At 43.7% G+C, this 27493-nt stretch overlaps 1 protein-coding gene across 1 annotated transcript; it reads right to left on the bottom strand.

Moving 5' to 3' along the window:
- Positions 1-1721: 1721 nt before the first annotated feature.
- fa2h (fatty acid 2-hydroxylase) lies at positions 1722-27480 on the bottom strand. The gene is made up of 7 exons (XM_079271301.1): positions 27130-27480; positions 9328-9459; positions 6830-6972; positions 5287-5387; positions 4660-4832; positions 4152-4404; positions 1722-4018 (listed from the first exon to the last, which is right to left on the bottom strand). Exons 1-7 carry the CDS (start codon positions 27424-27426, stop codon positions 3951-3953), a joined length of 1167 nt encoding a protein of 388 aa, XP_079127427.1. The 5' UTR covers positions 27427-27480; the 3' UTR covers positions 1722-3950.
- Between the last annotated feature and the right edge of the window lie 13 nt (positions 27481-27493).

Raw genomic sequence — 27493 nt, 5'->3', positions numbered from 1 at the left:
TTAAACACATGGCAAGTAGAACCAGAGTAGAGCACTGCTGACCTTTATGTATCCAAACAAAAAGCTACTGTTTGATACTAATGAACCACATAGCACCACAACAGTGGTTCTCAACCTGAGGGTTGAAACCCTAAAAGGGGTCATGAGAGGAATGTTAAGGGGCGTAAGATGATTATCATAGCAGGTGAAACAAGGGGAAAAACTACATTATGCCATACATCATGTTTTCTAATCTTTGCTTATTTATTTTATTCCTGCTTAAATTCTTAAAAACATATTTAAAAGATAGGAGGGAGAATCACTCTTTGTATGAACTGCTCAAAACTCATAGACATGCACCGTGCCATTGGGTTGGCATTCATTGTTTGGATTCAGGGAGTCATTGGCAAATAAGAGTCCACAGCCACGCTAGCGGTACAATCAGGAGAGACAAGTGAATGATTAACATGTATTATGACAGATGCTGCGTACAGATGAGTAACACAGAAATTCTTTGGCGCTTGAACTTGAGAGGAGATTCGTGATCGAGTTGTGATCGCCCTGAGTGGCAACAATATAAATGCCCCCGTGGAGTCCAGGCACTGGTGGTGATGGTGGCTGATGAGACTGATGAGTTGATGAAGCTGATGAATCTGTGACGATTAGGTGGAGATGGGGAGGTGGAGGGGTGCGTAACAGAATGAACTTACTGAAGGTAGAGAGACAATCATATGTAAGAGAGACAGCAACGAGATGATAGGCTAACGATGTAATTGTGTCGTTGTGCTATTGGATAGAAGACACCAGCTGATCTAAACAGCTGATATCATGATTGACAGCCCAGAAACATAACAGCAAGGAAATAATGAGTGTGCCTGCGTGAGGAGCGATTGGCAGATGTATGGGAAATAAGCTACGGGCTTAGGCATGCAAGAGAATAGTCTTCCTGAGTGAACTTACGCTAGAGCTTAATTTCTGAGGCTGTACTAAAGAACAGCAGGGAGATGAACGCTAACATCCGCATGCTAACAATGACAATAATGGCATGCTAGTATTTAGCAGGTTGTTTACCACAATCTTAGGTGAGCATGTTAGCATGTTAGCATGCTAACATGCGCTAATTAGCAGCAAACACAAAGTAAAACTGAGGCTGAAGGTAATGTCGTTTGTTTTGCAAAGACGATATTAATAAAAGCTTTGGACAAAGTCAACTGTGGACCTGGTGGTGGCGCTACATCAATAGACAAAGTTCAGATGACGTTGTCAAAGCGTTTCACTAAAAAACTAAAATATCGACCTTGTGGCAAAAAGTCAGGGGATCCCTAAGGTCAGTGTGTGTCATCCTCTGGGGACCATGAATGTCAAAAAATGTCATCATATTCATCAAATATTGATATTTCAGTCTGGACTAAAGTGGTGGACCAATCGTCTGACGTACCACATTGTGGTCCCTGGTAGGGAACCAATGCTTTATGTTCAACATAATATGGAGCTCTCTGAAAGTCCCGTGGCGATATTGTAGCACCTCTTAAACTATTCTGAATGTATAGGAAGGGCAATGTTGGATTTTCAGTCTACCACTTTGGTCTGAACTGTAATATCTTAACAAATATTTGATCGGTTCCCATGTTCTTTAAGCATTCATGCCCCCATAAAGATGAATTGTAGTGATGTTGTTGATCCCTTAACCACAGAAATGTGTAATAAACAGTGATCAAACAAAAAGTACAAGACAGACCAACATCAGAAATATATAGACATTTATTTACAAATACGTTTTTTTGCATTTGCATAGACACTTAAAATTCCAAAATAAAAGTTATAAGAAATTAAAGTAAACAGATTTAGGAAATATAATTTTACGCTGCATAATTTAGCACAAGGAAAGATTCACTTGTCAGGATCAAGGCGTACAAGCTGTTGTCTTTCATCTATATCATATAAATATACACAAATAAGGTCGTGTGTACTGAATTGTTTTACTTTGCCAAGCAGCCGCCACAATCAGTTTGCATTATTACACTCATCATCATCATCATCATCATCATCGCGGTCATCACTATCTCCACCATCATTGGTCATCTTTGGTTCTCTCTGAAGCAACATGTTTGAGGTCGTTATATGAAAGTCAGGATTCTGTCTTCATGATGCGTTGAGCATTCATTATCAACTGGACTGTGTGCAGCGTGAGACAGACGGTGTTATGGTTATCTATGAACAGATATGCTGCAGTCACATTTTGGTGCAGTTAAAGCTCGATCCTGGTGAAACTGGTTTTATCAGAAACAGTGCTTTGGCGACGAGGATTATTGCTGCACTGAATATTCAGGGTAAAACGTCATTATTATTATTTGACTCCTCTTCATATTGCAGGAAAGCATGTACATGTGTAATATGTAAATATTCTCACTTTGCTCTACCTATTTATGTAAATGAAGTTTTAATGAAGTTTGTTGTGCTTTAGTTGTCAGTGTTTAGCGGTTGAGTGTTTAGAGGAGACATTACGAGGATCCGCCAGTCGCCATCAAGATCTCCTGCTGCCCGGTCAGATGGTTCATCCATCGTCATCCTGCTGGGGTCTGCAGGGCCACTAAAAGAAATAAGTAACCCTGAGATCCCCACAGCAGGAAGTCTGACAGGCCGGCCTCATTCCTTCAGCTTTTTGACAGTTAAGTGTTATTTGATAGTTTATGTTATTTTGACAGTTAAATGTTATTGTTTTTTGTTGAATGTTATGCACCTTCCGCCACGACAAATTCCTTGCAGGTGAAAACTTGCTTGGCAATAAACGGTTCTGATTCTGATTCTGATTTACATGACACGTTAACGTTACATTGCATACGGTATGATTTCACTTCTGCGGCTTTGCTGGTCGTGAATGAATTAAATCTCAACTGTCAGCATGTTGAAACATCTGAAACCAAACATTTTCTGGTCACAGCCGTTTCCAAAAACCTACAGTGGAGGGAAAACGGGGGAGGGAACATCTGTCGACTGTTCCAATAGCTGCAGCGTAACAGAGTGTAGCAGCGTAGCTGGGTGAACATTAAAGCTGCAGTCAGTGCGGAGGAAGGATGAAGGTTATTCATTCCTGAGTTGGTTCACCCGTTCACAGGCTCTCTCTCTCTCGCCTCTACACACTCTCTCACACACACTTTCTGTCACTCCGTCACATCCACATTCAACGACCACCTGTCACTTCCTTTTCCCTCCGTCCTCCTCTGAGGGAATCTTGGACAGTACAGATGTGTGTGTGTGTGCGCACATTTGATGAACATTAATGTGTGTAAGGGCGTGGTCACACATGAGGCGATATTTGTGCTCTATGTGGGTGGTGCCGATTGGGGTCAACCGGACACACACACGCTTCTTTGCTGTCGGTTGAGGCTGCGACCGTTGGAATAGAAGAGTGCGTATTTGGAGTATTTTTTGGAGTTTGTTCAGTGTGATTTTGAATGTGCACTGTAGTATTCTACAGCTCTGGAGGAATCGTGTAATTCCTCCACAATTCAATTTTTGATCAAAATACACAGATGTGCCCGTGCTTGTATGTGTGTCTGTTCATGTGTGTGTCTCTCGCCGGCCTTCCTCCGATGACTTGGCTGGCGAGGTCAGTGCGGTGAAGAGCACAGCGGTAGTAGATGTTGGTTTGGTAAGTAATAATCAAAACAATTTAAAAAATGGCACAAAAAGGCTTTGCAACAGTGCAGCAGTGATCACGGAGTAGAAGCGGTGCGTACCGGTCGACTAACCCACATGATGTTTTGCGTGCTGGGAACAAAAAAGCAGGATGACGTAAGACGGACGTGTGGACTCGTCAGATTGCTCAATCGCGGAACGTCCTCCGTGGTTTTGAAAGCCGTGGCGGCGGAGATTGAAGTACGGGTGTCCGGGCGGTTACAGCGTGTGGGCTGGTTGCTGGGGAGGGTGGTTGATAAGTCCTGTGGCCCTTCAGGAGAGCCGTTTCTGTGTCAGAACTCCTCATTGGGGATGACTGTGTTGAAGGGGTGGTCCCAGAACGTGGAGGTGATTCCAAAACCTGGAAAGAGATTACATTGTTACTTCAGATAGAGCAGGCAAAAACAGAAGCATGGAGAATCAAACCTAAAAATCCAACAGCATCTTCCTTGGCCTCGATATGTCTCTCAAAATGTCCGTCTTCCAGCACTCACCTGCTCTCTGGTGCTCAAAGTGGTGTTTGACGTGGTAGGCCTTCAGGCCGTACATGTACGAGCCTCTCTTGGGCGAACCGTAGTGAAGGTAGTAGTGGATCATGTCGTACACGACGTAGCCACACAGTCCTCCCACGAACAGCGACGTCCCGAGGATCTCCGGGAGCGTGCTGCACAGGATGAGATAGAAACTCCCCACCACCAGGGAGGCCAGGCCGGGGGGGAAGACCAGCCGAGAGCCGTCGAACGGACACTGCGGAGACAGAAAAAGAGACATCGTGCACCCGAGACGGGATGAAAAGCACGTTCCTTTAAAGAGAATCATAAATGACCAATGTCACTTATAACGATTGATAACATTGAGAGCACAAAAGTGAGGTTGAGACTCTGTTGGAATAGAGAGAAAGTTGTTTATTACCATCAATAAAGGGCATACAATAAACAGTTAGGAGCTCATGGTTCAACCACTTTCATGGCCCGTCCCTCAGTGGCCCAGTGTTTGTCATACCTTGTGGTGCTGTCCGTGCAGCAGGAAGTGGATCATGATGAGGTAGTAGTTGTGGGCCGGCGGTTTCATGTGAAAGACAAAGCGATGGATGCAGTACTCGATTAACGACCACAAGAACCAGCCCATCAGAAAGAGCAGTGGGAAGAGGTACTTGTGTATCGGGACAGAGATGCCTGGGAACACACACACAGATAGTGACATAAGATACACACACACACGCGTTAGCTGGAGCGATGATGATGATTCCCGTGAGGCGATGCCCTGGCTAGTAACTTAATAAAGCTGCTGCAATCCCAGGGCACAATGTGCGGATCATGTTCGTCTGACAGACCTGCTCTCTGCTCTGCTTCTGCTCTCACACTGCCTGCTGCTTTCCCGTAAGTACCTCTGGGTCACGCAGCCATTTCAACTTTTAGATGTGATCAAGGGAGCGTATGCCTCTGCTGGTTGGTCATTACAGGGTCGTGTGCGTACGTAAATGAGATGTGCAAAGGAAAATGAAAGTGTGCAAAAAGTCTCTGGTGCTTGATTTGATCATGATACCAGCATTGTATGGCTGTGTGTTCAGGCAGGCACTTGTGTGTGTGTGTGTGTGTGTGTGTGTGTGTGTGTGTGTGTGCGTGTTACCTGAAGTGAGGTTGAGCCTGGTGGTGCCCTTAGCCAGGGTGGTGTAGCAGTGCCAAGTGAAATAAAACACAATAGGAAGCCACACCACTGGTACCCAGTACCTGTAGCAAGAGAGCACACAGCAATATGGTCATTCTCTCGTTCTCTTGAAACCACCAGCTGCTGTAGTGCAGAGCTGTTGATGAACTAAGACGATGATGAATTCCGCCGGTTGGCAATTACTGTATTACTGTATCTCAAAGATCGGTATCGGGGTCGATGGAGGCATTTGTTTACCTGATCGGTATCGGCTATATTGTGTTTTTACACGCTAAGCTTTCATGCAAAGCAACGAACGACGGCGGTCAACTCGCCGCTGTCCGCCAAGTGTGTGAGCCGCGGCTGTTTAAATTGTGATTTACATAGTTTATGTGCACTTGTTTCATTTCAGCGCACTGTGAGCTGCTCTTGCGTTTTGCTGTCAGCTATTCATGGAGACAGAATATTTATTTCTTTATGCAACACAGGGCTATTCAAATGTTAAGGCTTTGGGTTGATTTGAATAGAGTATTAGGAGTTTGCACTGTGCAGCTGTACTATCTAGGAAAATAGAAGTATCTGATGGTGATCATATCTATATATACACAGTATATATATCTATATGTATATAGATGTATACACCAGTGGTGTAACGGATCACTCCTCTCGGTTCGGCACACTTGTGAACCGCAAATCAATTGAGTAGTTTTATTTTTTTATAGTTTAATAAAAGTAATAAAGTTGTACTGCTGCTGTTCCTTTTCAAGTAACAAGTCCCTGAATATCAATGCAGAGGGTCAGTGAACAGATATAAAGCAGTAGTGTGTTCATGTGACCGGATTGAGCGCGTTAAAAGCATTTAACGGTGAAAGTCATGGCGAACGGAGGAACTTCAGAAACCACCGGCGTCATTTAAGTCACAAGTTTGGGAGCATTTTGTCTTCCCTGTAACTTATAATGACGGGATAAGGGTGGTGGACAAAAGCGTTACGGTATGTAGGCGTTATTTGAAGAGAAAGACACACGACAACGGCCATACATCGGGCATGTCCACACATATGAAGCGCCACCACTCCGGTCTGTCAGCGACGGGGGCCACGCCACAACAACAACTTATCACCGCAGATCAGACACACATCCGGCGCTACCCTCTCCCCAGATAATGTAGATATATTCTCATCTTTTTTAAATGAAACATCTTAAATATTGTGGCTTTCATGTAAGACTGTAGCCCAAAGTTATTTGCTTTAAGTGTTCTTGAAGTTATTTGAATCAATAAATGGAAAGCAAAGTTATATTTGTCCACCGCCCCTTTTCTTTGCTGATACGATAAATGATCCGATCTGTGACTCAAAAACCGTGATCCGATCCCAACCGTGAGTTTTGTGATCGGTTGCACCCCTAATATACACACACATATATATATATTTATATATATATATTTTTCCCACACAAAAATCTTTTTACCTTACATTTACTGATTTATCTATTTTTTTTCAATAATATAAAAGACAATCTCTCCTACCAGGAAGTCTTGGTGCCGGCCTCCAGGAGGGGGTTTCCAAACAGTCTGATTGGTCTGTCGACTGGCTGGTGAACCCACGCATCATATTTCTCTCCCAGGTGGCCCACCTGCCATGCCAGGGGCTTCCGCCAGTCCACCAAATCCTGTATGAATACAACCAATGACAATTTGGTGTAACGGATTCAGTCAGGGTGAATGGGCCTGTGCTGTGGAAAGTCCACAGAACAGTGCGTTTGCACCAGAAACGTGAAACGGTTGCATCCAGCAGGTGGCAGCAGGGAGTTAATAACCGATGAACCGCTCCTGCTTGTTATTGTTTGTGTTGGCTTTGTGCCAGTAATATTTGAAGATTCTGAATCATAACACCAGAGAATGAGCTACTTGTTTTTTTAAACATGAGACATGCAGATCTGGTGTGGACGAACAATGAAGACTTAACACTGATCTGTGGTCAGTTTTGTAACAGTACAGTAAAACCATGACCATCACATTAAACCAGAGGGTCGACACTTTAGGAGTTATATGAGCCCAAATAATGCACTTTAAAATTGTGTTTTATTGTTCATTATTTGGGACATGATGATTGCTGCCCCGGTGACGGTGTCTCACTTATGAAACCAATCTGAGGACATTGGTATCAGGCACAGATTGACACATTTACATGACAGGTGATTAGGTGTTTATCACACACCCTCATTTAGACATAAAGATGGTATCTCAGCGCACACCCAGCATCATAAATACATTCACTCAGGCTGACAGTGCAGCGTGCCGTGGCACTGCCGGGTTATCGGCATCGGAGCGCTGCATCTCCGATCACTCAGGACACTCTGATACCGTTGAGCAGCGTTTTCTGCTTTTGTGCTGATAGTAAGTGATGCTGGGCAGTACATGTAATAAGATACAGCAGTCATGGGCTGGGCGAGAGGGGGACAATAAAATATGACAATATTTTAGACCAAATATCAATATTGCGTTGGTGCTTTTCTAAAATATTTACACAATGAGATTTTTGATAAATAATCATCATAATGACAGCTGGCTGGTTCGATCAGAAAATGTATTCACTTTAGTGCAATTTAAAACCAGGAAAAGACAACACTTATTCAAAAATACAAGACAATATCCAAGCTCATATTACTATATTGATCTAATAATGATAAAATGCCCAGTCTGCAAAGAAAAAAACAAAATATACATGGGTAAATAAAAAGACTTAAAAGAATAAAATAAACTTAATTCATATTTTGCACAAAGGTTATTTTCTATAACAGCTTTGCACACAAGCCTAGTGTAGCCTGGTAAGTACAGAGCTCAGTGGGTGTATGTATAGTATGTATTATTATAAATGAAGTACACTGATTTTCATTTTTTAGTGATGACAGGTTGCTACTTCCTGAGCCACTGTTGTTGTCTGTACCAATAAAGTCATCCAGCAATAAATGATAAAATGATAGAAAAACCAATCGGAAAAGAAAGTGAAGGAGCATTAAACGACAACAACTGCACTGAAATCAGCTGGTACCTTGTATGTGCAAAAAGAAGAAAGAAGTGAAATTGCATGTCACGGGATGAAGATAAACACACTTGTGACAGAAAGTCGGTACTTCCCCCAGAGAAGTGATGACAGTTTGAAACACGGTGGGAGAAGTCCTTTGATTCTATCAACAAAATGATGCTTCAAACTCAAGACATGTGAAACAGTGCCTCGCATTCCTGAGTGGTAGATGTGCTCGGAGACAAATGTGATAAGACACACACACACACACACACACCTGATGCTTGCTTCTAAAGGACATGTACCGTAAGTATGAAATAATGTGGGATTCCCACTTTACCAGTTTGCCTCTGCATTGCAGCCAGAATACAACAAATGCCTCCTGTATCTCTCACATGGGTTTGATTGTTGAAATCAAATCTGTGATGCACATGATTTACTTTTACAGTGGCATCGAAACACTCAAAACCGTGCACAATGTCCCGCGCAAGGACCTGGTATGCTGACGGCTGCCGAGGACAAAAACACTTGTCCGAGCGCTCAATCACATGATTTCCAATGAACGCCTGAGTGCGTCGTTGTGGGCGAGTGACTCTTCCTTTTTATCTACCAACCGAGACAAGCTGTCCTCACCAGAATAGACAGGAAACGCTCCTTTACCGGGACAGTTTAGGGTTGAGACTTGAGGTCAAAGTTTTTATTTTACTGCCATTAACATGTGTGTGTGTGTTTGTACGTGCTCTCATCCAGCAGTTTGAGAACTTCAGAGTGTACAAACAGGGACGCTTTTGGAACGAGGCAGGGTGAATAACCCGAGGACTGTTCACTCTGCGTCTACAACCCCATGGGTGTGTGTGTGTGTGTGTGTGTTGGTCATGACCAGCACACACACACACACACACACACACACACACACACACACACACACACACACACACACACACACACACACACATAAACACAAAGAGATGCTGGGACTCTCACAGAAACACACACACACCTTGTCCAGGTCCACGGCGCTGCAGCGGTTGTAATCGGCCTTCTCGTCCTCCTGTTTCGCGGGCTCGTCTCCCGTCTCGTCTCCCGTCTCTCCGGCCGTGTGCTCGCCGGCCTTCCTCCTCTCTCTCAGAGTCTGAAGGGGAAAAAAACGAGACAAAAAGGGACGTGAATGATTAATGGCGGGGAGGTAGACTCGTGGTCAGAGCTGGGACGAAGTGGATGAGCCCTTTTTTTTCAGCCCAGTCATTTTTTACAAAGGTCAGAGACAGAGACGGACCTGTTTAACACACCGACCTGTGTCACAGTGGGGGTGCGAGATTGGTGCAGGCAAGGGGAGGTATGGCAGGACGTTCTTAATCTAACCAACACCTGAAAGCGCCATTTCCTGCAACACAGAGCCTTCATCCACGACCAATAAAGTTGCTCCATCACTATAAACCCCAGTTTATGTCGCACTCTTAACATATGACAGTGTTTCCCACAGTTTGTGTCAAGGGGGGGTCCGGAGGCATGCTTCCCTGGAGGGAAAACTGTGTATATTGAAGTGAATCTGTTGGACTCTGAGAGCAAAATGAATGGGCTAAGTCCGTGAAGGACTTTGTGCTCTTGTAAACACATGTAAATGGTGATGACAGGGCAAAAAAAAAATCACACCCACAAAGCATCGTAAAACAAGACAGGCAAGACAAGTGAGCAGGGGGCCCCATGACGAGGTCTGGGGCGATGGGTGCATTAAACTGCCCTTTACTCTCATCCCCATGTCGGATACTAAAAGGTTGAAGGCAACATGTGACATGTACGCCTCAACACTTAACATTTACAATCCTCAATCTTTGAACCTTTTGAACTGCAAACACTTTGCAACCGCCGTTTCCACGGGTAGAGGTGCAAAATACAGGGTGCCGATCAATCATTGAGCTGACTCTGCTGCACACTCAAGATGCGAGTAAGATATGAAGAACGGTGAGAAATCCAACACCAGGGTGTTTTAGAATACCTCCAGATAACACGAGCAGACCGTGTGCTCTCAGCAGCACCGGCTGCGGTCGGAAAAAAGACCAGAGAGTGTGGCCTATAATGTGACAGCCGTGGAGAGAGATGTGAGGTCGGTCGCCTCTCCAGCTCTGTGTGTGAAAATGCAAAAACCAGTTTTTCGAACCAAACGTTTCCACTGACTTCTACCCGGGAAACTGAAGACTATTTGAATAGAACATTAGTGGCTTTCACGCAGTCCCTCGCCCTGACGAACGAAAGGAAGTGGCAGCTGTTGCGGCCTCACACACGCGTGTTGGAGAAGACATGAGCATTATGAATACATAATGAAATTGAATTAGCGTACTGTATGGGCGGGCAGACAGCGGAGATGTGGATTATGCAGGAGAAGTTTGAAAAGTGGACATTTATGCACTTTTTTGCCAATGAAAGAGGGAGGTTGTGTTCGCACGCACGGTTATGTTAATGCACGGACTCTGGAATATTCGTGGAAGATTCATTTTCATCAGCCAATGAAACAGCCCAGGAGGAATACTGTCTTATTCGGAATAAGTCAAAAGAATGCATGGAAACGTGTTTCTATGTCTGCTTCTCTTTCGTCCCGTGACAATTTCACCAAACTCATCGCCGTCTTCCTTCTCTGGTCTGCCATTGGCCGCCTCTGTTCCCCCTCTGATTGGCTGTCAGTCTAGTGAAATATTTAACAGCTGGTTGGTTTTGATGCACAAGCGAACACAAACATGAAACACAACACACACCCTTACTCACAGGTCGCCTGTGGCTTGTTACCTATATCACCTTGGGAATATAACACCGACAGAGGCAACATACCCCCCCCCCCCAATTACTACACTGTTCTTTAAAAAAAACGACACAAAGGGACCATTAAGATGTCTCGTCCTTCTTGGAAGACGAATACATTTGATGTTGTGCGTTGAGCGTGTCATTTGCTTAGCGTTGTTATAGGTGATACTGTACATGTTGATACAGACCCGATACCAAAACAATCACACAGGGCGGCACGGCAAACTCTTTTGGCTCAACGCTACCGACACAGAAAACACTGAAAGAAGCAGCGTGATAGCTTTATGTTGGTGACAGTATTAAGCAGACACACCCTCTGTATCAGCAGTGTATCAGCAGTGAGGCCTCATTCACACGGGACCGGCTTAACAAAAGCTCGCTGGAGCTCGACGGACTCTGCAGGTGCGGTGCGGCAATGCTTCACGATAGAAGTGTGTCAACAACACTGCCATTGTTTCAGACATAGCGATGCAAAGACACGCCTCGCAATTCTGCTATGACTAAATATGTGCAAACCTCCACACACCACTTTAAAGATTTCTTTTTTTTTTATGCAGACGGAACACACAATCAGAACAGTTTAAGTTCATACAATTTCAGTTTCTTCAGACTTTAAATGAGCTTTTTCTGAGCTTATATGTAAGAACATAAATGTGGTAATAAAAGGAAAGCTCCAGTTTGGCTTGAAAGTGATCAACGGTGTCTGGTTCCTGTTCCTTTTCTTTTTTAAATTCAGAACATGTTTTTATAGTTACACAACTCAGTTCCTATTTTTTGTCTTTCAAACGCATACAAACTAAAATAGAGATGAAATCAGATACAGTTGCATGCGTTACTCTCATATTACCAAATAGCAATTTTCTCCAAAAGCCCATGTTCTTTAAAAAGACAAACTTGAATTCTCCACTAGCTTATAAAATGCGATCATGGATGCATTATAACAACTGGACACAAGATGGCGCCTATTCAGTCACCCGACGCATATGTTCAAAATGTTTTCTAGCTTTGGTTCTGCAGTAGTGTTTCTCCCACTGCCCCCCGCCCAAGAGTTCTTGAACCATAGACTAAACTTTGTGATGACGTCACAGATCCTGTATGTACATTCATAGTTATAGTTGGTGAAGGTGAAAACAAACGGTTGATTATAGTTGACAGTTCATCATGTACAACTGCTGATGTTTGCCTGTGCATTTCTGCTGTTTGTAGTCTGTTTGTAGTTGCCCTACAATACAGTTCAGTGACTTCGATAAAGGGAACAGTGTGTCAGCAGGTTCTAAGAAGAGGAACACTAACGGCCAAGAACTTTAAAACAGTAAAAAGAACATGATCAGAGTTCTGTCGTGGGTTATTTCGCCGGATCAGAGAATTGTATCGGAGTCCCTTTGTTACCATTGTTGCATAGATTTGTTAGATTTTAAATACAAATCTCTATTGTGTTTCTGTAAAATTCCACTTTCTATTGTTTCTGTCACAGAAGAAAAACTGAAAGAGATCCAAGGACTATGACTACCAAACTAGATTTCATATCAAACTCACCTACTCAGCCAAGCATCCAATACAGGAATGGACTAAGCCATTAAATGATTGACCTAAACAAAAGCAATTGTAGCGATATATTTACACCCAGCCTGTGATGGCACATCATGTTCTACTACACACTGGCTTCCTGTCCAACAAAGAATTGACTTTAAAATCCTGCTGTTGGTTTACAAAGCACTGAATGGTTTAGGGCCAAAATACATCTCTGATCTGCTGCTACCTTAGCTGAGACCCTCAGCTCATTTAAATCAAGATTAAAGACTTTTCTGTTTGCTGCTGCCTTTAATTGAACCACATTCAATTCATATATTAATCAATTTCCTGCATTTCTGCATTTTACTACTGCATTTTATTTCTTACACTGTTCTTAATTGCTGTTAAATTTCCTTTTCTTTTGCCTTATGTTTTGATGCTTTTAATGGTTTTAAAAGGACTGCACAATATGTCGCCATTTCCTCCGGGACCGAGTTCGTGCAAGGCGTACACTATAAAAGGCAGATCGGCAGAGATCTTTTCCAGACGTGGTTTGTGTGCGAGTAATTGCAGAATTGCGGCAGTGTATGGTTGATTGCGTGCAGCGTAATGTCTCAGGGAGACATCAATTATTGTTTCAATGTATGTTTTAAATCTCCTTTACTTTTGCTTTGATGCTTTTAATGGTTTCATGTGAAGCACTTTGAATTACCTTGTTGTTGAAATGCTCGAAGGAAACCTCTGCTTCATCATTTTCAAAATGTGACAACTGAAGGTTTAAATGGGGCTAAATATTAACTAAACCAGTTGTTATATTCCCATTCTAAGATAACACTGAAAATGTGTCAGCACCTAAAGCCATTGAAGGCGTTGAAGGTGTCCCGCGGCGGCTGACGCATATAAAACGATCGCTGTAGCATGTAAATAAGTACAGGAGATTAAAAACATCACCTCTGCGCACAAAAAGGAAAGGCAACTTATATGGTTTTACATATTCATTTTAACAGATTCTCTTGAGCGTGAAGTGGAGCACGGAGAGGCGAGCGGTTGAAAAAAATGTATAAACAGAAAAATTCAAGTTCCTCCAGCCGTTCACCGACTGGGACGCCAATGTTTTGTTGCACTAACTACCTGACCAGGAATAAACCAAGACAGGAAGTTGTTCAGTAACTGCCTTAATGTTTGATTTCCTTTATGGTTGTACAAGGTAAGATAGGATAAGATAGTCCTTTATTGGTCCCGCAGTGGGACAACTGTATGACAAAAACAACTAGGCCTGACTAAAACATTTAGAAAACTATCCTTCCCTACGAGGACACAGTTGCAGCAAACACACCTTCGCTGCTCAGGTGCAGGCTTTCGATTTTTTGTGAGTTTCACATTTAAGATCAATCTTTAACCATTGTTTAATGCGGCAGGTTGACAAAAGATCACAGTTTGTTTGAATTAGGTACCATAAAAGCCAGCTACAGCGATTTATAGCGGGCCTAGAAATAGGGCAGTTGAGTTTTATTGGAACGGAGCAACACATCTGCCATTTACATGAAACAAACAAACAGAACCACGTCTTTGATGGGTGACCAACTAGTTTCTGGTGTGAGACACCACAGAAGTGGCAGACTGAAAGCAGTTTGATGTGGGTTTGAACCTGCTGCGCTGCGGCTGCAAAAAAGATCAACAGGATGTGGTCCTTTTTTGGTTGTTTCATTTCTCCACGGAAAGGAATATCTAAAGGAAGACTTGCACAAAGTTACAGTTTCTAATATTCCAGGCTTGTGTGAGAAGAGGTTCTCTTTTCTTTTGAAGTTGGACATTGGGGCAAGTTGGTGTCAGGAAGTCAACATGTGTCCATTATACTGTGTATTGAACTGTAATCAGGAACCTCACATTTATTGGTTTACCTTTAGTTTCTATTCTTTCTGTCTTCCACCATGAAAAGTAAGGCCGCCTATGGTTCACAAAACATGTCAGTATATCTCATAGACTGTATGTAAGAAGTGATGTCACTCATTGAGTTGTGGACTGCTGTTTTGAATCCTTGAGTTTGGCATTATTGCTATCGCCATCTTGGATTTTGGCCAGCACCATCTTGGTTTTTTGCAACCAGTGAACGGAAGCGACCATATTTGGACTACAGAAGAGCGACGCCGCGGCAGAGACGCAACCTGTCAATCACAAGGTCGCCCCGCGCTACAGCAGACCCTGCTTTATTGTCTATTTGACTCTAAAAGGACCATCATTTAACTGAGGAGTACGGTCGGGTCACCGTGTTTTTTTTAATAACCATGAATAACAATTAAATGCAAACTTCAGAGACGCCTCGTTGGGAGAGGGCAGGGTGACTGAACAATCTTATTTTACAGAGGACATCACTGTCAAGGAGAAAACATAAGGAGTGCTCTGTCCCAGTGGGAGGAAAAAACATGAAAGAATGAGACGCAAAATAAAACAAAGGAGATGTTCAGAGTGGGGTGGCGATGTGGCCTGGTACCATCGCAACACAGGAACACACAGTCAGCCTCCGCTGGAGGAGGAGGAGAATGTGGGTGGATGACTTAAATGAATGTGGTGAAGAGGAATAAAACAGACTTTCAGGGTAATAGGGTTCTGAGTTTGGTTGAGATTACAATAGAGAAAATGTCCCTCAAATCTGTGACACTTTAGGTTAGCTTGATGGGACAACAGTGATGATTCAACAATTTAAAACACATGAAGAAGGAGCTGTGGATGGCGTCCACACTGCCGTTTGGCCCCATTTCATTTCGTTATGATTTATTGTGTTCCCAAAGATAAGGTGGTGGGGAGGCAGAGAAACCAAATGGTGAAAATGCACATTGACATGAATAGATTCTTTCAATGGATTACAATTGCGTGGCAACAGCTCGGGTCCATGTTTACTCCCTATCAGCTGATGTCTTTTATATACACTCCAACCGAGGACATGAAGGCAGGAAGGAAGGAAGGAACGGTCATTAAGTCACGGAACTCACGCTGGTGCCAACCGATACTATTCGCCAGCAGTATGTCTGTTGAGACGTCCCACATTAATTTGTCGATAAGACCATTCACGTTAGTAAGAAATTGTTCTTGTTAAGGTGTAAAAAACAAAAAGAAAACAGACAGGGAGCTACAGTGTTGGTGAGCGACAGCCTCTCTAGCGTAATCCCTGTCAGGACATCTGTGTCGCTGAATGCAAATCAAACACTGATATTGCAGCATACTGTATTTACCGTGACAGACAATGAATAAATCAACCTGGTTGTAAATGCAGTGTGGTCAGAGATAATCGTTTGGTCATGTCTCTTGATGTTGCTGCTCTATCTTGAGTTGAGCTACATGAAGCTGCTGGACAGAGCCGAGGTTCTCTTTGGAGTCCAATAGCATGAAAACAAACACATTTGGATCAAAAAGAATCATTTTTTCTTTTTAAATTGTGTGAAAGCATTTGTCACTCAAAGGTGAAACAACACATATGATGGGTTGTACTGGGACTCGCCATGCACACCCCATTCACTTGTGCTGTCACAATGACGTAACGACCCTCACTTTTCGGATATATTCAATGCACTGCCACAGGAAATAAACTTGGACCCGTTTATAACTATGGCATCACGCGGTTGTGGGTTGAAATGACACAAAAGAGGGTTGAGGGTTGAGCAGGACAGATACTGATATACCTAGGGCATGGGGTCAAAGGTGAAGGATAGAGGGGCTGGATGGGTGAGGCACACCGACGCAACACTGCTTACGTATAACAGGGCAGAGGAAATTTGATGGATCAGCACTTGAAGTAACAGCTCCTAATTCCAATACCTCAATGCAGGGTATCTGCCGATGCACTTTTTCCCTGATTTAAAATGTGTATACTGACCTGCATTCAACTATTTATGTGCCTAGTCTTCAAATATCAACTTAGCATTTTTTTTCTTCTTTTTTCTAAGCACGTGCATCATCCAGGATCCCTTCCCTTGTCCCTCAAGGCTCAAAGATTAAACCAATCAAGCAAACAAAAACACCATCAAACTTTTTCTACAGCAAATATTAATATTTGACCAGTCATGACAAATGCATCTAAAATATAGCAATGACATAATATTATTCAGAACACAACTTGTGACCGACTGAAGAGCCTCTCAGGGCTCAACACCAAACAATTTAAAGGTTGTTCCATCTCGACAGAAAAACTGGGATCTCCCTCTTCAGGGTGTGCGTAGTTTTCTGTGATTGCGTTTTATTACTGTGTGTTTTATGGCTGTTGACAGGTACAGTGGTGTTGGGAGTAAAGATGGGGGAATTATGTGTGGGGCAAAGGCTGCGTCGCTGTTGCCCTCTGGGAAGCCACTATGTAAGCAGACTTGGTCACGGTTGGTTTGTGAAGTCGAGATTGTTGTGATGAAAGGATGGCGGCAATGGCACAAAGGGCGACACTCTGAAGCCGTGCAGGTGCTTACCTCCGAGTCCATTTCCCTAAAGTCAAACCCAATTTGTGATGAATAAAAAACATCATCATCATCATCACATTGACACTGCTTTTGGCTCAGTCTCCAGCAGCATGGTTGAGGATTCCTCCAGGACTTTAGTGAATAAATAACAGCCAAAATACAACAGAGCATCAGAGGCAGCAGCTCTACAGGAAAAGAGTTTTCATAACCTCTGGTCTCCAGTTACATAGCCGATGAGGAGCGTCCGCCTGTGGAGGTTTATCACACCCGAGCTGATACGACCGTTTTGTAAGAACACCCAGAGCTCTACACCCAGAACATCTGGTCAAGCGCACTAAATATTTCTGATTTGTTCACCCCGACTGTGTTCTTTCATGATTTGGGGGTCAGGTACTCCAAAACATGTGCAATCAGGAAGTGGACCCCCGGCTTTGGTTTCACTTGTTTCAAGTTGCTCATTTGCTGCTCTTGTTTCATGTCACACTGATCAGAGCACAGCGTGTGCCAAAAATATCCACCTATCGTCAATAGAATGCCCCGGCAGAGAAGGGCCGGGCGATAATTCAATAGGAAAATCATTTATCGTCTTTTAATTGAACCATATCGTGATGATATCGTATATTGAGATATCGTGATACACGTAACAAGCACATACTAACGAACTCAAATGAATTTTCATTCATCAAGATATGAAACAATCTGAAATGAATGCCGATGCCTCTATATCCAGAAGTACACGAGACCACCAGCGAGAAGACTGTCTGTTTATATCGTTATTCTATCTTTCTGCAGTAAAATGAAGTTTTCTAAAGGGACTCTGGTGCTCGCAAACACGACCACATTTGTCCACAGGGGGGGCCGAATTCAACACAAGATGAAAGTTCCTTGTAGCAGCTTTAATTCACACGAGAGCTCACAAAACCATGTGATTATTTCATCCACATTTTTTTATGTATTGAATTACCTGAAAACATGCTATACTGTGATATGTATCGGCACTGAGAAATGAAATGACCCGATATCGTGATGGAACATTTTGGCCACATCGCCGAGCACGCCGAGTATTTATCTTTGTTGTGTGATTGGATAACGCTGCTATGTATTCATGTCAGTTAAGTGACAACTGTATGTATGTATGTATGTATGTGTATGTGTGTGTGTGTGTGTGTGTGTGTGTGTGTGTGTGTGTGTGTGTGTGTGCGTGTGTGTTTCTGAGGGCGTGTCGGCAGCAGGTCCCCGGACGGATGCGTGTGGAAAGAGCTGGGTTGAAGTTCAGTAACACTGCGGAGTGTTCGATGACACGTGTGAACCGTGGACTAATTACACACCTTAACCATCACAGTGTGAAGTGTGTGAGATATTCATTTATGTTATGCGATCGGGAGATCGGCATTAATGCTTTCGAGTTGAAGATAATGCTCCGTTGTGAACAACAAAGCTGTGTTTTAATCATCGGGAGGAGAGTTGGTAACGTTGGCAGCACCAGAGCTAACAGCTAACATACGGAGGTTCCATTCAGTTACACTGTGATGCGTTCAGGCTCTTTTCAGTAAAAATAAACGTATGAGAGTAATAGAGTATTGGGTGAAGGTAAATTATAACGTTATCATGATGTGTTTGAATATATTCCTGTAAAATGTATGTTTTTGTTGTTTGAAGGAGATGTTTTCACAGCAATGTAAAATACATATTAGAGAGGGAATTATGACCTGTTTAACTCCCTAACACTAGCGCTTAGCAGCTTATAATAAATCATTAAAAATGATTTTTATCAATAAAAATACAATCTTTTATTTCATAATCATCTGAATTGTGTGTTTTTACTCTGGATAGCAGCTGCTATAACAAAACAACAACAAAGCCATCTGAATCGGCCATTGACTCATTGACCATCTGCAATCCGAATCGGCTGCAAAACCAAATGATGGTGGGCACCTCTAAAAGTTATATTTATATATATATATACTGTATATATTTTAAGATTACTTCTTCGAGCAGTTCCATGTGTCAATTACAGGGTGTGGAAAAAGTCAAAATCAAGTGTTGCGCAAGCTTTAAAAAAAGAAGTGACAACGATTGTTGATGCATTTCTGAATCATAAGTCGGCGCCTTGCTCTGCTATTCAGATTTATTTTCAAACAATGACAGCGGCAGCAAGATCACATGACTGTGTCATCGTTGAATTCTGTCGCGGCTCACACTTTGGCCAGATGACGGAGCGATGGTAACACACACACCTCTCCTCTCCTGGATTCAGCCTTAGACACTATCACACTTTTATGATAGTCGTCATTATACATTAGCTACATATATATGAAATTTAGCCTCTGCATTTAATCCATCCCTACCACATTGTGGCTGGCTCAGTGACACTTAGGCACAAGACACGTAGCAGCCAAGGATGGAACCAACCTTGCGGTTACCGGATGACCCGACAAGTCATTACACAACAGCATCCAAACCCTCAGTCATTTCAGCAGGTTCTGCTTTTGTCCCTTCCACGAAACTGCTGTCAGCTGAGAGGCAGCAGTCTGAGCAGAGCCTCAAACATATAACCCCTCCTCGTTGGGGCTGAGGCCTCCGAGGCTGTTGGTCATGAAGACAACATGAAGCAGGCGGACGAAAGCCTCAGGAACGTTCTCCTTTTCAGTGACACATGACAAATGTACACAGAACCATATCCTGGGCGAACTTTCTCCCCAAAGAAACCGTCGCTGTCTGTTACAACGTGAACTAGAAGGGCAGCCCTCCGCCGGAGCAGAGTGACCTCGTTAACTACAGCGCAAAATACTGCACGTGTCGGCCCAGAGGTTTGAATCTGCTCCAACATGAAATTCCACTTGACATATTTGTAATTGATAATCATGTGAACCTTCATGTCATCGCCCACTAGCACGAGGTGAATGGAAACAATACTTCGTGTGAATAATGAATGCAACACATCCACAATACAAGTCACATCCTCTATTGTTGCGGTACTGCTGCTGGAACCCGTGTGCCGAGTCCATTTCGACATCATCCGCCTCAGGCGCGTGTTCGTTCGGTTTTTGATTTTTTTTTAGCCCGAGGACACAATGAAAGAAAAGAGGATGGAATGTGTGTGTGTGTTTGTGTGTGTGTGTGTGTGTAGCTGGCGATATCACTCATCTCCCTCTAACTAAAAGAACCAGTCAAACCTGAATGACCAGGACTTGAGATTCTCTCTCTCTCTCATCAGAGGCTGTGTGTAGCTGTGGCCAGTTTGTGCAGCAGGTGTTATGTTACCATACAGCAGGTGAGTGCCATATAAACAATGCATCCACCCTCACCATGCTCTGAAGACATGTTGTTCTTGTTAAAAAATTGAATTTAAAAAACTGTCACGAAGCAAAATTTGCAGCAAATTGGCCTTTGATTTTAAAGACTTCAATCAAGTCTCAATTTCAATCATTGATCAACCTTAAGCACAGACAAAACTGTGTCTTCCACATAGGTGTGCTAAACAGCGTGCCCCTGTGGCCTTTAGGTACGGTGGCCAGTAAGTGACACACACAAATACATCTGTGACACGTGGCCGCATTAGAAGAGTCAAACATTTCTCCCCTGAGATCAGACCCCCAGAGCTATTTGCTCCGGCTGAATTCACCATCAAAATGTACAGAGACATGGATGTATGGACCATTTCGCAGGTGTGAACATTCAAAATGTGTACCAGTGTGTTTCCTGTGGCAGTGTATGTGTATGACAATATATGTATGTGTGAATGGCATAACGCCACATTGAATTGTTAGAATACAGTGAAATACCGTGAAACCTCCAGATGACAAAATAAATAAAAAATACAGTGATATGGATTTTTGGTCACACTGCCAAGCACTTAGCTGACTCTGACAGGAAGTAAACATGGGCCCAAGCTGTTGCCTAGCATTCCAATTGTTGCATTCAGGCCATTAGAGGGGTTTGCAACAACGGCTCTATTATTTTCTATTTAAATAATCTGTCTGCAATTGTGGCCATGTGTAAAATCTGTGAGTTGGAAAAGGAAAAGTCAGAGCCGGCATGGAGTGGAAGGCAGCAGCTATACACACACACACACACACACACACACACACACACACGTATTTCTCACTGCAGATTTCCAGCGAAGGACCGCTGTCAGCTGACTCTTTCTCACCTGACACCGAGGAGTTTCACCAGAAGAGCACATGAGGAGAGGCGTTATACTGTCCCTTAAGGACAATGGTTCATCTAAAGACCTTAACCAGACTCTGATTACACAATAGCCATGGCTGATGCATGATGGGATAAAGAGGAAGGGCTGGAAACTTAATTTACACAAAAGTTTGATTCTAAACACTACTTCTTTTTTTCCATTTAGTTTGAGTCTTCATTTTATACAGAACAAATGCTTATTTGTTTGTTAAAACCGCATTTAAAAGGGGAAAATCATCTCTCTTCTGCCTGCGTAAAAATACCGACCACGGTGCAGCAGCTGCGTTTGATTATTGTTTGTTTAATTTTGATTTAGTCGACAAATGTCCACTACAGGCGGGCTTCAGTCTCACTCCTGTGAGACACCAAATCAATTGCTCGTCTCCATCCCTTCTGACCGTCCACCGGCTTCCCTCGTCCTCCCTCTCTCTCCGTCTCTCCCAGGTGTTACCGTGGCGATGAGGGGGAGCCACCTGAGGCCTGCGCCTGAGCGCCAATTGCTGCGTCAGCAGTCTCTATGGTAGCAAAAGGTAAACAATGAGCCGGGTAATGTGTCGCCATGGCGATAGACGCAGAGCAGCTCTTAGGAGTTGTAAAGGAGGCAGTTTACCGTAACAGTTTATTGGGGGGGGGGGGGGGGCTGATGACATGGGCGCTTGTTTGATGTACAGCTGGATGTAACAGAACACCGGCCAGAGCCTAATATGCTTTCGTGTGATTGGCTCATATTCAGAGGGTCTATAAAGGCCTCTTTACTGTAATAAATAACCACAACGTAACCAAAACGAGGAGAGCTAGTTAACGTCAGCGGCCGGTTGGCAGCACAGTCTTATAGGCTAAATACCGGAGCTAACGGCAAACGTTAACGGAGGTTCCATCATTTACATTACGATGCGCTCAAGCTCTGCTCGGTAACAATTTACATCGGGCGAAGGTAAATTATAACTTTATAATGACGTATTCAAAACGTACTCTTGAAAAACGTAGTTTTTGAAGGAGATGTTTTCTGCAGCAATATAGAATAGATATTTATGTTTTCATGTAAATAACAGCTGTAGGTGACAATAACAAAGTAGAAGGATGACAGTTTACACTGACGTCGGGTATTGATCTTGCTGTTAATATTGTATCGAGTTCTTTCCCAACCCCCCCCCCCCCCCCCCCACTCTTCCTCCGCTGGCCCTCTGATGAAAGACAATCACATCATTGAGCAGAGAGAGATCCATGCAGATGAAAGTCTGCATTCCAGCGCTCCAGCAGCCTGCCCAGCATGCAGGAGACTTATCAACACGCACCGACACAACCCCGATGCTGCACTCCAACCTCCTGGTTTCACCTCTCAACGCTCCGTTAAGCTCCGTTTCCCCATCCACATTCTATATTCTCCTTCCGCGCTGGGCTTCATTTTCATCTTCGTCTCAGCCTTTTCCTCCCAGAGTTTCACTTAACTGCTGCTGTTCAATCCGCCTCACGTCCAGTATAATTCTCTTCCATAGCATCTCCGTTGTTCATTCATTCAGTGACTCACTCCTTTGTGATTCCACTTCTTCAACAATACGCGCCCTATCCTCCCCAAGTTCATGACCACAGAGCGACATTCTCCTGCACATTAGGCGTGAGTGCAACCTCTGCCTCTTTGTCCCGTTGAATGTATTTACATGTCAAGTCAATGTATCAGACAAAAAGTGAAAAAAACTAAATTAAAAGAATTTGTCGAGGCATATGGAGCGGTGCGTTTCCACATCCTGTCCAGAGGTAAATACGCCTTGCTGGATCACAACAGGGCCAGCAGCACAGAGCAAACAAAGGTGTGCCTGTGATTGACACAGATTAAGAGAACAAGCACTTCTGTCTTCACTCAGTCTGCGATGAAAAAATGCACACAGGGCAACATACCACCACACTGGTGCTTGGAGTTACTCAGGAGTGCTGATACACAAGTTTCTGCCTCAGAAATGTAAACTTTGGGGTCTGTTTTTCCAAAACTCTTCAAAACTAATTGGGAGGTTGGGAGGTAATATTCCAAAAATAAACTCACAAAGAGTATGTGGTCAATTTAAAAGAAAAAAAAGTCACAAATTTAAAAGAAAACAACATGTGGGTTATTTTGGCCCAGTGACCACATCGCTTTACTTGTCGAGTTTGGATCAACCTCATCTCACCACATACACCTGCAGTGGATGACCTAAGTAAACAAACTCTGCCATCGGCTTCAGCACTAAGGAAACATGATTAGGCTCATGATTTTAGCCTGACCTAAACAGAATTTACGAGAATAAAGTGGTAGATTTACGAGAAATTCAATTAAAATAAAAACTCAAATTTACGGGAAAAAGACTTGAATATTTCCTGAGATTATTAAATCATTGACTTGCGAGAACATGAATATAATGAATTAGTCCATATTATGTATTATGCCTGCTGTAGATGATCAATTATCAGCAATATTATCAGCATCTGCATTGTGTAGAGACACTGCCGTGAATCAGAAGAAAACAACATAATGATTTGTTTCTTCTCATAAATCAGCTGGTGGAGTGTTTCTGCGCCTCCGGCAACTCCACAGTTGTCACGATGACACAAATTCTGAATTGAGGCAATCAGCACCTTAAAAAACAGTTCCATGTGTTGAAAGTATAAACAGCATCTCTGTTTGATTGTAAGCCTGCTCCCAAACACACACACACACACACACACACAAACACCAGAGGCTACAGTCCCCTGTCCCCCCCACCCACCCACACACACTTGCTATTTGGATAGATTCAAATAGCAAATGTTGTCCAACAGGACCGATTGTTGAGCACTGGTGGAAAGACTCGTGACGTCTCTTGACCGATGCATTTGAGCTTTGAGATTCTGAGGAACACATTTTTCAAACACAGACATATTCTTACTTCTGCAAACGAGAAGGATACCATCTCTCTTCTAATCTCCGTCTGTTTGTACTGTGAGCAGCCTCAAACACAATGTTATGCAAGTCCCGTAACCTCCACCGAGCTAAATACCATTTTCTTATATTCCGATCAAACACTTTGTCCTGTGCGGCAGAGTGCAAGCAGAGCGGTCTCCCCTGAGGCTGCACCCTCTTCTGGGCTTAACCCCTTGGTGGACAAGGTCTTCCCTTAATGAGCGGGACTTCATCGCAGCAAACAGCTAGGATTTGAGTGCATTGCCCGTGTAAAAATGATTTGCGTGGTAATTAACTAACAGCGATGCGATGGGGCTGAGAATCTTAAGGTCACACCCACAATATGACACAACAGCCTTATTTAGCCCACTAGAACAACGGTTTCACCGTACAGCTGACTCAGCGATATCTGTAACGGAAGGCGACGACGTACCGCTAACAAATGCCCAGTCATTATTGACAAAGCAAGAGCCAGGTTTGTACTGTGTTTATTCTCTGAAATTATTTGTTGAGCGATTGAATCGTCAATTGCCCGAAAAATTGATCTGTGTCTGTTTTTTTTAGCGACGCACTGATACCGATATCGGGCCGACACCGACTCAAATAGCTGGATCGGGTATTTTTAACAATGGGGCTGATCTATTCGATGCAGTTCTATATTTATACATAAATATATATACATTTTTAATTCATGTTTCAGTTTTAACCAATATGTTGCTGCACTATAAGCGTGTGTCGAGTGTAAGCCTTACACTTGAATTGTAATTCGTGTTCTTTCAAAGTTTTTCTTCCACGAGGTTGCTGGTGTGCGATTCACTATTTGAATAATAAATAACAATTCATATCCATGTATTCATTTTATTTTGTACTCATTTGTTGCATTTTGATCTACAAAGTTAGGGGAGCGATGTTTGAGTGAAGCCTGGTGTCGCCTTACACATAAAAGTAAAGCTCCAGCCACTCGCACACAGTGACGCACACAGCGGATGAGCTCAACACTGGTATTGGGTCGGTTCTCGCTGTTGGACGATGCCCAGAGCCCAGGTATCAAAATCCATATCGGAAGTGGAAAAAGTCAAATCTGTGCATCTCTAACTATATATCATCAAGCAAAAACACCAAACATTCCCTCGTCCCACCTTCTCAAACGACAAGATTTGCTGGTTTTCTTCGACAGTCGATCAATAATTATTCGGGTTTTTGACTCTTTTCAAAGAGTAAATAAATAATTGATCAATCAATGCCGCCGTATCAATGACGCATCACAAGGAACCCGACCACAAAAGGCAAAGCTGCTTTGTCTCTTCTAAATACTCAAAATGAAGGTGTGTAACTGAGCTTTCTGTTGGATGCGATCCAAGCACAAATCAAACCCATTTAAAGTCACACTGACACAAAGTTCACACATTGCTGCTCCTGCACTCCTTATTTATGCTGCATGGTGGAAATGACAGTCACTGTTACGCAGTCCAATCATTAAAGAAGACAATGTGGGGTAGGTGTACCATTCGTTAATGGGACATTTGAACCTTGTGTGTGTGTGTGTGTGTGTGTGTGTGTGTGTGTGTGTGTGTGTGTGTGTGTGTGTGTGACCGTACAATTAAGCTCCCAATGGCTCCATGAACCCCCTGCTTCCGGAGCCCCTTGTTTACACACTCATCCTCCACACAGTCAACACATTCACACATATGTGTGTTTGTGTGTGTATCTAACAGCAGACGGACAATAAAAAAAAGGAGTCCAAAAGTATTTTTTAAGTAGTGGAGTGACTGAAGCGTGAAGCTTCATAAAGGATTCATAAAAAGACAAGAGGAAAATTGCTTTTGTTATTGCAATGGTGTCAACTTTGTGTGCCGATACGCAACCGACAGGCGGGAACACACACCCACACAAGTGAGAGTGGGTTCTGGGAAAGCCATGTAAATGTCAACTCTGTTGGCGAGAGATTTATGCAAACTGTCTGGGTTTCTCCCTCCTCGCGCACAGAGAAGAGAGGCCGTGTGGAACCGTCTATCAAAACAAGTGATGGGAAGTTTCCGGTTTCCCTCAAAATGTTGCCCATCCCTCCGTCCAGTTTCTCTGGGACAAGAGAAACCAGTCCTCTCTCTCTCTCTCTCTCTCTCATTCATTCATTAACACCACTGACCCCCCTCCACCCCCACCCTACTCACCTCCACAGGTCTATGCTATCACCTGCACGCTCCTCCCATGCTCCCCCCCCCCTTCCCTAAAGAAATGACCCAAGCATCGAACCATGATACCCTCGCCCTGTATGGCTTTTTCCACTAACTCCTCATTCCCTCCCCTAAAATCAATACTCCAGGAGGAGGAGGGAGTTCCTTTTCTCTCTCTGTCCCACAGAAACGCCCAGTAAAGTCAAGCTGACGGACAATTATACACCTGTTGTTCCTCTCAGAGCCTCTCGGCTTTCAAACCCCACCGATGGGAGCAGGTCCTGGCTGTCAAGTGTGTTGTTTGCTCAGCGTGAGGAATATTTAGCTCAGAGGGCAACATTCTTCCTCTAATTTGGCTATTTAAAAGAAGATTGTAAAAAAAAAAAAAAAGTTTGAGTTAGTTTTTACCGTCGACATTTAAACACAGGTAGGCGCGTGCCTATTCTCTAATAATGAGGTCTTTAAATGGTGTCATTTTGTGCCACTGGCTATATAATGGAAACCCACAGTTATCCCAGCTTCAGTTTCTACACCTCTGGAGACTGAAGATGTTTAAGTAGGAGAAAATATTCCAACAAGGAACTTTCTGCCAAGATAATGTGTTACTATATGTAGTGTAGTTAAAGAAAAATGAAGACCCCTGTCAGTTTCTAACACTTAGCAAAGACACAACGTAGGCAACACCCTGACGACCCTCCTAGCAGAAGCTTTTTCTTCTTCTTTGACTTGTGCTCTGAGGTCAGTGATGTCAGCCCCCCCCCCCCCCCCTACTCTACCTGTGCCTCATCGGGGCCGCTGTCTCTGTCCAGCTCCCCGATGTAGTACTGCTCCATCCACAGCCGGGCGTTCTCCGAGTGCCGGTGCGGGGGACCGTCCATCTCCCGGATAACGTCCTTGCCTGACCGCCCAAGTATCAGCGCCTCCCCGCCCGGGTGCATCCGCAAGAAAGAGGTCACGTCGTACACTCGGGTCCCCAGCAGCACCCAGCAGGAGTCCTTGGTGCTGTGGCGGGCCACCTCCCTCTCCGTGAAGAACAGCGGAGACGTGGACGGCGACATACTGACAGTGGACATGCAAGACTTGCGTCCACTTGAACCGAACAACTGAACACAGGGAGGGGAGCACAGAGACCTCCCAGGG

Source organism: Melanostigma gelatinosum (assembly GCF_949748355.1).
Source record: "Melanostigma gelatinosum genome assembly, chromosome: 1".
NCBI lineage: Eukaryota > Metazoa > Chordata > Actinopteri > Perciformes > Zoarcidae > Melanostigma > Melanostigma gelatinosum.
The sequence above is the reverse complement of the archived record's forward strand: the minus strand, read 5'-3'. Positions and strand labels throughout refer to the sequence as shown.

Coding starts and splice junctions, on each gene's coding strand:
- fa2h (XM_079271301.1), bottom strand. CDS start 27,426: ATGTCCACTGTCAGTATGTCGCCGTCCACGTCTCCGCTGTTCTTCACG. Junction 6,973..9,327: donor GCGCCGTGGACCTGGACAAG/GTGTGTGTGTGT, acceptor GTATTCATACAG/GATTTGGTGGACTGGCGGAA. Junction 4,833..5,286: donor CAGGCTCAACCTCACTTCAG/GTAACACGCACA, acceptor GTGTGTTCCCAG/GCATCTCTGTCCCGATACAC.